Genomic DNA, 10,962 nt, shown 5'->3' with positions numbered 1-10,962 from the left:
GTCTTGATTTAAAGGAACTTTCCGCACTTTTACAGTTTTCTGGAAGTTTGTTCCAGATAAGTGGAGCATAGGAACTAAATGATGCTAAGCTAATGAGCTGCCTAGCGTGCATCATATGCGTGAAAGAGAACAGACACCATTCATTTGTCGCTGGCTGTCAATCTATGTAATTGGAGAGCATCAGTCAACACATGCACAGTAAACGCCCGATTGGATGGATGTCCATGTCACAGGCTTAATATAAACAACCCATGCCACAGCCTCTATGAATGCGCTAAACACTATATCAACACATACACACAAAGATGAAAATATTGTTTTGCACTGCCCATGCAACTGGAAGAAAGGCTATGCTTTTATTAATGGACAATCTGATGCTGTTTTTGAATGGTTTTATTTAGACCATTTTATCAAATAAAAGTATTTTGTACATTTTTGAATGAAATGTAATGACATTCTAAACTACAACTTTTATTTAATAAAAATAAATTACCTTTTACTGTAACCATGTTTTTAATGTAACATCATGTCTTAGTGATAAATATGTTCCTTAAAAATATGAGAGAAAATTTAAATTTTTTTCTGGCCCGGTAAATAATTTCTCTTCCGGTCCATTTGGCCGGTGAGTCAAAAATTTAATTTCTAACACTGCCTACAAACGTCTCTTACTGGACTGTAAATATCAAGCACAAGACATTCTAAGCCACCAGTATTTAAAGGTCATCACTATAACTTTTTAAAATCAATTGAATTATTTACAAAAAATATTACATCCACCAAGCATCTAGTTTGGTGAAGAAAAAAGTAATAATTTTACATAAAATTGTTCTGTAAATTTTTATTGACTCTTTGAATTATTATTAAAATATTCTGCACCAATATGAATCGTAGGTTGAGGTCATTGAAGGTCCTAGTAGCTCCATCATAGCATAAGAAATGGCTACTTCTCGGCATAATATTTCTCAGATTTAATAAAAGAAATAAGAGAAAAGGGAATAAAAATGAGGGTAAACAATGATCAAGCTTTTGAGCATTGGTGCTAACTTAACTTGGTGCCCTTTGAAGCCCAAACCCCTGTAAGTGTTTTAATACAGTGCTACTGTATATAGGACATATTGTCACCACAAAACAAAATGTTCACTAGATTATCACTTTTTAGGGGATTAAGGTTTTTTTATGCACCTCACTGTGCACTACAACAAATTACTCAAATGTAGCAACTTCAGGCTGAATATAAAAATAACAGATACAGGAAAAACATTTAGCTGATATCCAAATAAGAACCTGTGGCATCTAATCATTCTAAACATTTTATGCAATGCAAGTGAAGTGATACATTAAAAGGTGACATTCTCAACAGCTAAACCTGGCACGGCTTGTTACCGAGGTATACATCAGAACAACTCACAAATGGTTTAGAAATGTTTTATTCTAAAGTGTGGATTAACTAAAAAAGTATTTACATTAACACATGTTAGCTATGCCTACAGATATCAGCGAATTCACTAAAAGAAATCAAACCAAATCTTTAGCAGCTTTTCACAAATATTCATATATTTTTAAACATAATAAAGAGGAAAAAAATCATATAATTTTGTCATATTTATGATTGAAGCTTAGAGTTCTTACAAAAATGTACAGAACTATAACTTGGGTGCATCAAAGAGGGACAAGAAGTTGAGTACAAAGAGCTGGTTTACCTCTTTATGATATGGTGTTGAAATAATTATCTGATCCTAAATGTCGATAAACAAGGGAGGTGATTGTAAATTTTAGAAGGAACAGGAACAAGTTGAATCCTGTTACCATCGTGGGAAAAGAAGTGGAGGTGGCGGAGGAGTATAAAAACACCTTGGTGTTCACCTGGATAACAATCTAGACTGGAGACACAAATGTGAAGCAATCTACAAGAAGGGAAAGATGACCTTTAAATGTTGGTGATTTAGAATGTCTTGTACTTCCTAAAGAAGCTTTGGTCTTTCAGCCTTTGCAGCAAGATGCTACATATCTTCTATAGGTCTTCTGTGGAGAGTGATCCCTTCTTCCATCCTCTGCTGGAATAACAATATTAGTTAGCTAGTGATATAAAAAAGCTCAACAAGCTAATGAAGAAGGCCAGCTCTGTTCTAAGGAACTCCTCTAGAACCTCTGGAGATTATTTAACAAAGAAGAATACTTCCTAATGTGAAAAAAAAGATTATGGACAACTGTGAGCATCTCCTTCAGAAGATTTTTAACCAACAGAGGGTCTTCAGTAAATGGCTTCTCCAGATCCGGTGCAAGATGGACCACTAGAGAAGATCCCTCCTGCCTACAGCTATCAACACCTACAGCACCTGTTTAAAAAATAACCTATGAGTTACTGCAACATTTAATTTCCATTTGGGAATAATAAAGTATTTTTGAATTGAATTGAATTAAACTCTAAAACCCTTATAGGTGCTGTACCATAATTTTTGTGTAACTACTCTTATGTTTTAGCTGTGTTAATTTTCTTTATTGTCTGTTCTACTGTGATAGGCCATTTTTCTTAACTCACTCTTATCTTTATCTGTTGACTGAAGGTTGGAGACATTTTGGAAGTAGAAGAGGATGAGACCTTTCCCTGTGATTTAATTCTACTACAGTCCAGTCGAGAAGATGGCACATGTTTTGTTACAACAGCAAGTCTGGATGGCGAGTCCAACCACAAAGTGAGACTCATGGCTCTCTATCTCCAACTACCTTTTAATCCACATCCCAGCCCTAAAGTTTAAATTTTAATTCTTAGAATTAGAGGCAAATAACAGTCATCAAAGTTCTTGAAAAATGTGAATTATCTGGTTGAGACAAGCATCTTTTACGTATTTTTATTTTTATTTTTTTAGACATGTTGCTTTACTCTGTATTTTTACCTTTCCTGTTTTTGTTACAGCATCTCAGTATGTTTTATTTGCACACATTTCTTCTTTTTCGTAGTGAGATAGAGAAAATTAAGCAAGAATTATCATTTGACCTAAGTCAGTTTTCACAGTTTTTATTCTGTCGTTGTTTTACCTTCTAGACACACTACACAGTGCCAGATTTAGAGAGTGATCTGCAATATCTTAATGCCACCATCGAGTGTGAACAGCCTCAACCTGACCTTTACAAGTAAGTCACTCACCATGGGGGTCACAGCAGATTAACACTGCCAGCGTATGATGTCTGCACTGTGTTGGATTTACACAGTGCTGTTTGAATGTTTGAAAATAAGATAAAGATGACACATATGGAGTTGAAACCAGATATTTCAGTACATCTGATATAAAAAATGTGTGAACATTTTATATATCTCTGTCTTGCATTAAATCCAATCAAAATGTTCTGTATTAGGTCTGTTAGGATTAACAAAGAATATTTCTCTTTACTAGATTTCAGAAAATTATTTGTAACTTAATTGCAGAAGCTTGTATCCTTGGTATTTTGCACAATTTTCCTTTCAAAACTTATAGTTTTGGTCAGCCATGTTGACTTTCTTTCTCTATATTGGTTTGAATTTTAACCAATTCCTTCTTATAAAATTGATGTGGCTGAATCATGTTTTAGGATGTTTGACCAAAATAGAGTTTTATCTTTGCTAAGAATTATCTGTGATTGACCTGTAACTTCCTGGCTGAGTTCTACTGATGTTTCTTCAATATTTCATGAAATTTTCTCTCCTTGTAATGCAGTCTACTTTGTAAAGGGAACTCACCCTTCTTGCAGGGCAAAAAACAGTCACAACATAATACTACCATTTCCCTATGTTACAGTTGGAAAAATGTTCTGAAGCTTGCATGCTTCCCTCTTTTCTTAAAATACCATCCTTTTACTTAAAATTTAGTAACTGTAATTAGAGCCAATCATCTTCATTTCAGTTTCATCAGAACAGAGGGCATTTCTCTAGACATTAAAGTCTTTGTTTTTGTCTTTTTTTATGTATGAAAACACATTTATCTCTTGGACACAACCTGTGTTCTTCCTGAATGGTATAGTACCTGTACCAGTGCTCTTTATATGTAGATATAATTGTTTGAACAGGTGAACCTGGCAACCACAACATCATGTCAATCCTCTTGACATGATGTTGCAGAAGTAATCAGCATGTTTGAGGCATTTCTTACATGGCTGCATTTAAAGTAAACTCAAAAGTTACGGTTTAATCAGAAGCTAAGAAACCCATGATATCATCATCTGTGGGGAGGTTCAAATCACATAACGAATAACAATATTAATGTTTGTAAATCCTTAAGTTTAAAGTAAGAAAAAAAAATAATTTTTAATTGTTGCATTTAGCAAATAGAGACACTTTTTCATACCCTAAATGACTAGAAAAAGGAAGCGTTAGGTCTGTTTTAATGTCACGGAAGGAAGTGAGAAACAATGGTTATGTTTTTATATGATGCACGCACACAGTTGGAGTTGCTGTCAGGCTTTCCACCTTCCTACTTTTGCCACCAAATCCAACAATGTTCATTGTGTTCAGAAGCCCCCACAGGGCTGATCAAAAGAAATTGTCTTCAGAAATACCTTTCTTGTCCCTGGCAACCTTTGCAAACACTAACCTGGCTTTTTAGATCTTAGAGTAAAGGCTTCCTCCTATTTTGGTAGCCTTTAAACTGAAAGACATTTATTTAATTTTTGAGTTCATTTGGACTTTAGCAAATTGTTTATAGGCATAATAGTCTTAATATACATATATTTTTGTTGTTTTTTATTAAGTTGTTAAAAATCGTTAAAATATATCTCATATTCATTTTGTGAAAGGCAGTCATTTTTTATATTCTGTGACTTAAAGCAGTTATCTTTGAATACATCAGGTCACAGATTATCAGCCAATTTATACAGCGTATGTAAACATCAGTTTTGAGCTTTTTAATCTAAGTGCATGATATTCTATTTCAGGTTTGTCGGCCGAATGCACATCTACAAAAACAGTCAGGAGCCTGACATAAGGTGAGAGCTCCGATGCACAGCTATACCAATCCACCTCAAATGGGAGCAAAATCAAAACCAGCCCCTTAAGTACCCATTTGTTTCCTTTGCATTTCTAACAAATCACTTCTCTATTGATCATTCATTGCAAACAAGCATTAACATTTAAACGGGCTGGCAGGGGGTCAGTCACTGCTTCCAAAGCACTCCCATTGGCATTTTTTTATTGACTACATTGTATTAGACTCAAAGAATTCCCAATGTCCTTTTGAAGATCACTGGGACAGGTCGAAACCTGGACCGCAGCCTCACTGTCACTGCTTATGTTAAAACGTATGCCCTGCCAGGTTCCCATTTAGAGAATAGAGGCTTATGTGGATTGCACAGCCCCTGAATCACTGCAGAAGTGTATTTAATCAACTGATGTGATTGTCCAGATCTTTAGGGCCAGAAAACCTCCTGCTGAAAGGGGCAAATTTGAAGAACACTCGAAAGATATGTGGTGAGTCAAATCAAAGTAGTGAAACTGGATGGTTTCTTCTCCAGAATGCTGATACTTTTTTATGTCTTTCTCTCCCTCTCTCAAGGTGTTGCGGTTTACACTGGAATGGAGACAAAAATGGCTCTTAACTACCAAGGCAAATCTCAGAAACGGTCTGCTGTGGAGAAGTACGTTTGTTTCAAGACACTAATTTAGACACATATGATTTGCTGTTTGTTGTAACTCAAATATTCTCTTTTAGGTCTATCAATGCTTTCCTTTTGGTTTATCTTTCTATCCTGGTGAGCAAGGCACTTGTGTGCACCACACTTAAATATGTGTGGCAGAGCAAGCATGATGAGCCATGGTACAATGAGAAAACACAGAAGGAGAGGGAAACTAATCAGGTGAGATTAATTTGCTTTTTTAAATTTAAACATTAATATAAATTCTGTCCATGATTTTAAAACTTGAAACATGAAGTTATGTCACTGAGGAATTTCTGCTCCTACAGCAAATCCTAAACAGGTGCAGTTAAATCAGAAGAGTACTTTAGGGCTGGATATTCTGCCAATTGCAGATTAATTTTATCAGTTTTGGGTTGCACAGCCACTCCAAATAATAATTTTGGAAGGTTAAATTCTACGTACAATTTTTCGATTGAAGTTTTCTCAAATTGTATCTGAAATACTCAACATTTTCCTATGCCAACCTTCTGTTTATTTCTTCATTCCTAGTAACCCTAATGCCTTGAGTTAAATAAGTAGTACTTGGCAAGCTAAGACTTAATCATGTTTGAGGCGGAAAGCTCTCTTAACAAGATGTTTTAGTTTCACTTCACCTTCTCAATGTGAATTTTAAAACCTAAGCAATTATCTGTTTCTTTGTAGGTTTTTATTTACTGTGAAACCTGCTGCATATTTCCTTTTTAAACCTCAATGTGGGGGTAGCTGATTTTGACAGAAAAAAAAATTGGCTCAAAACACAGGGCACAGATTCATGAATATGCAGCTGCTGTAGGTTTGTTTCATGACATCGTTGTTCTAAATGGTGCTGATTTTACTTTTCTTAGAGAGGTTGACCCAGAGTTCATAGTCAGTATGCGACCAATTACCCAATATATTATTCCTAATATATGTTAATTGTCTTAAAGCATTCAAGTCTTTATATTTTCTTTCTGACTGGTAATATTTAAAGATACTATAGTTTGTGAATTTCTGCTGTAAATATAGCAAACCGGTTTGTCAAAACATATATATTTCTGTTACATACAATAAACTAGTGGAAGGTTGAAAGTAGAAATTCTATAGAGGTTTGCAGTTGGTGGTGATTATTATTAAATATATTTTTTCTTTGGTTTATTGGAACTGGACTGTTGTGGTTTTCATGCTGCAATCCTATTCCATATTACCATATGTACTGCAGTACTCTTTTAAATCAGGCAATTATGTTGTGAAATTAAATTTCAGATTTAATAGCTTTCTATAGAATTCATATAAATTAGCACAACTTTCATGGATACTGAATTTTAATGAGTCTTACAAGTTAAGTTCTCTAAATAAAATCTATTTTCTGAACTTTTAAACTAAACCTGAATGTTATCTATTACTGTAATTCTTGAATAATTAATAGAGGGACACCGCTAATGTAAACTTTAGCTCAGGTAACATTCAACATTTCATAGTGCAATATATTTATATTATTTATTGCATTTTTTATAGCGGTTTGACATTATCAGCGTTAATGCCAGACTCTTATCAGGCGATAAACAAAATAATGCCGTTAATCTATTCTCAAAGTTGGGTTGGGAGCTGGGTCTAATGATGACTTTTTCACCTTGATATTGTAGCGTGTTTGCCAGCAGGAAAGTAACTCACGCTGAAACCAAGGTTCAGTCGCGATGCTCTCCATTTATGCAATAAAAAAAAAAAAACAGGAAATGCTTGTTCCTTTATAAGCAACTGCTGAAACATTCTTCCGATGGTACCAATGCCAACACTTACAACCTCCAGAACATAATGTTAGCTTAGCATGAACAAACTACCAATATAGACAACCCTTTTAAACACAAAACTAGGATAAAATGGTGATGTTTTCCCCATCTTGACATTACTCAGCACCCCTTGCGGCTACTCAAGCCTCACAGGACATTACAGTGACTGCCAGAGTGACTGGTGGAAAAGAGAGAAATAGAGCCTGGACTAACTGACACAAAGCTACTGACTGTAAACAGTTCATCATTACCTATTATTTAGGCCTGCAGTGAATTAATATTTATCTGAATAAACACTTATTAAACACAAATACATCTTATTGAATATTATTTATTTTCATCACCAGTTATCATAGTAGAAAAGCTTTCTGAAGCAGTCTGTGATGCATTTTGGAAACAGGAGATGAGCTCCTTGTCTAATGCGCCACCTGGCTTGAGAAACCTGTTCAAAGACTTATTTTTACTTATTTAGATAGCAGACACATATCCTTATTTTATTTTATTCTTACCCTTGTTTTATTCTTATATAGTATTTGTAATTACAATCTTATTTTTTTTCCTCTACTGTAAACATTTGCACTGCAAGAAAAAATGTTCCCACAAAGGGATTAACAAAGTAATTCTGATTCTTATTAATGAAGCGTTTGGCAGAATTCAAATGAGCCATTTTAATCAAGATTACAGTGAGATTAATCTAGATTTTAAAAAAAATGATGTATGCTCACCACTAGTTTTTTAACTAAATATTAGTATAAGTAGTTATAGTTACAGTCATTGAAAACTACAATTGTGAATATTATAGAGGATGCCTAATTTGAAAGCCATTGAACTATATGACTCCATTTGACTTTGTTCTTTTTTTCCATTTTATGTCACAGTACCTAAAAATGTTCACAGACTTCCTTTCCTTCATGGTGCTCTTCAACTTCATCATTCCGGTGTCCATGTACGTCACTGTTGAGATGCAAAAGTTCTTGGGGTCCTTCTTCATTGCATGGGACAAAGATTTCTTTGACCCTGAAATCAAAGAGGGGGCACTGGTCAACACGTCGGACCTCAATGAGGAGTTGGGACAGGTCAGGCTGGAGATCAAATCACAAGAGGCTTTTAAATGAATTTTTTTTTTCCTTGATGCTGATGTAAAATATACATGTATAAACCAAATTGGGTAAATTCATTCTAGTTTTAAAGTGCTTATTGTGCAGAGTATTGTACCTCTTGGCTCTGAAGCTTTTTATAGATTTAAACAGGGACTATAAAAAGCTGATATTTTATCTGTTTGATCAGTGGATCTACTTTCTTTAGATAAATCCTGCAGTTAATAGCTTCCCAGCTACAGTTCGAAATGCTCTGTGATAATAAAAAAGATGCATGATGTGTTATGTGTGCACACTCTATCACTCCTTTAATTTTACACAAACTGTAAATATTTTTAAGTCTAGTTTGTCTTTTTATGGAAGCAAAGAATTGTAGGTGTTCTCTTTCAGGCCGGCTGGCAGTGTACTAGGATAGGTAGAGGAGTTGCCATGCAAATTACGATTAGTCAAATTGTTTTTCGAAACCACAGGAATGTTTTGACAGATCAATTTGCTTTTAAAATTATCACCTTTAAAAAAGAAACTCTTTATGCCTTTTGACCAGTAACCATTCAAATTCTAATTTGCATTAAGCTTCCTCTCGGGATTTTATTTTTATGGAATATATTGGATTCTTTGGAATCAAGGATTTGCTAAATGTTCCTAAATTCACTGAAGTCTTAAAATGGAAAAAAAAAAAAATACCTGGACAAAATCTAACTTGGATTATGTGAGATATGTTATTGTAAAAAAAAGAGAAAAAAAGAAAATAGCAGTAGATTTAAACCTTTCCTAATTTTAGTTTTTTACAACTCCAAATAACAGAAAAAACTGCACCCTTTGAGCAGTTGGACCTGAAATGTTATAATAATAAAGAAACGCTTTAAATTTTATGAATGCAGTCTAATTCTTTGTTTCTGGTATTGCTTTTGTCCCCATCATATTTCCTGCAGGTGGAGTATGTCTTCACAGACAAGACTGGCACGCTGACTCAGAACAACATGGAATTCATAGAGTGTTGCATCGATGGCTTCCAGTACAAGCATCGAGATGGGAGATCAGAATTGGATGGGTTTTGCGTCACAGATGGACCTGTAAACAAAATACAGGAAAAAGCTGGCAGAGTGAGTGTTGTGTTGCCCCACCATCTGCTTTAAGAAGTCACACAAGCATTAACATATGGCCATTACATAGCTCATTTGTTAGAAAGACCCTTCATAGGTCAGCCATGTGTAGCCTCTTTGACATGTCAACATATGTAGTGAACATGCGGATTAAAATGTGCATATGATGCACACAAATGTAAAATGCTTTTTTTGCACTTATTTTGAGAAGAAGTGTCTTATTATAGCTTTTTTTTTTTTTTTTTTGTTCCTAGGAGAGGGAAGAGCTATTTCTTCGTGCCCTCTGTCTGTGCCACACTGTCCAGGTGAAAGAGTCTTCAAACTACCTAGATCAGATTGACCAGGTAGATGGTTTAGGGGGTGGTGAAGAGATCCTACATACACCGCAGACAGAGAGGGGCTTCATAGCTTCTTCACCCGATGAGATTGCTCTTGTAAAAGGAGCCATGAGGTAAAAAAGAAAGCTTTTGTGAATTTTTAAATGCTAATCAATCTATTGTGAAAGAGAAAGTTTGTCATCTACAAGTGCATCTCTGTGAATTATATTTTTATAAAAAGGCTCATTCCTTTTATTGAGCTCCCACAGAGTGATAGATTTTAAGTTTGTATTTGAATGAGTATGGCTTACAGTTAATGAAATCCCAAAATTAGGTATCTCAAAGAGCAAGTAATAAGAAGGATTATTCTTCAATGGGCTGCAGTTATCTCTCTTCCATCCACTTATTTTTCCAGTAATTTGCCCTGATACATTTCTCTGTATGGACAGCTTGTGTCTTTGGGATTGTGTCTAAAGTTTTATCCTAGACGGTCATCAAGTCAGTAATCTTCCTACTGAACGGGGAGGGCATGGCATAATCATGGCAACATATATCAACATTGATAATCTCTTTTCATTTGTCTTGGGAAATGTTCAAATTTTCTTTGAAATTGAATTTAAAGTGTTTAATAATCTAAAGTGTTAATCATCAAAATGAACACAAGTTAATGTGTGAACTGACAACTGAGAAATGACATACTTGCTGTTATCTGTCTCTATTTGCAGGTATGGCTTCACATTTCTGGGCCTTGAAAGTAAAAATATGAAAATTCTCAACAGGAATAAAGATGTTGAAACGTGAGGCTTTAACAGCTTTAAAATCTCAGCACACATTTGTTGATGCGATTCTAGTGATTTTAATTTTGGACCTTTTTGTTCTCCTTTAAGGTATGAACTACTTCACGTGTTAAACTTTGACCCTGTGAGAAGGCGAATGAGTGTAATGGTCAGATCTAGTACAGGTGAGCCTGAGACAGGTCTGATTCATTGTATATTATATGTTTATACTTACTCTGACCGTGTGCGTGTAATTGTTT

The 10,962-nt window shown here is 34.8% G+C and overlaps 1 protein-coding gene across 5 annotated transcripts in view; it reads left to right on the top strand.

The window, feature by feature from the left end:
* The window catches only part of atp11c (ATPase, class VI, type 11C), a 59,198-nt gene that overhangs the window by 32,437 nt on the left and 15,799 nt on the right, over positions 1 to 10,962 (top strand). For all 5 annotated transcript variants that reach the window (XM_015381962.1, XM_015381963.1, XM_015381960.1 and 2 more), the window contains exons 6-16: positions 2,565 to 2,693; positions 3,044 to 3,132; positions 4,906 to 4,956; positions 5,373 to 5,437; positions 5,523 to 5,604; positions 5,679 to 5,823; positions 8,288 to 8,485; positions 9,439 to 9,609; positions 9,864 to 10,060; positions 10,652 to 10,723; positions 10,814 to 10,887. In XM_015381962.1, coding sequence (XP_015237448.1) covers positions 2,565 to 2,693; positions 3,044 to 3,132; positions 4,906 to 4,956; positions 5,373 to 5,437; positions 5,523 to 5,604; positions 5,679 to 5,823; positions 8,288 to 8,485; positions 9,439 to 9,609; positions 9,864 to 10,060; positions 10,652 to 10,723; positions 10,814 to 10,887 — 1,273 coding nt within the window. The remainder of the gene's footprint in view (positions 1 to 2,564; positions 2,694 to 3,043; positions 3,133 to 4,905; positions 4,957 to 5,372; positions 5,438 to 5,522; positions 5,605 to 5,678; positions 5,824 to 8,287; positions 8,486 to 9,438; positions 9,610 to 9,863; positions 10,061 to 10,651; positions 10,724 to 10,813; positions 10,888 to 10,962) is intronic.

Source organism: Cyprinodon variegatus, unplaced genomic scaffold (genome assembly GCF_000732505.1).
Source record: "Cyprinodon variegatus isolate N-32 unplaced genomic scaffold, C_variegatus-1.0 Scaffold245, whole genome shotgun sequence".
NCBI classification, from domain to species: domain Eukaryota; kingdom Metazoa; phylum Chordata; class Actinopteri; order Cyprinodontiformes; family Cyprinodontidae; genus Cyprinodon; species Cyprinodon variegatus.
The sequence above is the reverse complement of the archived record's forward strand: the minus strand, read 5'-3'. Positions and strand labels throughout refer to the sequence as shown.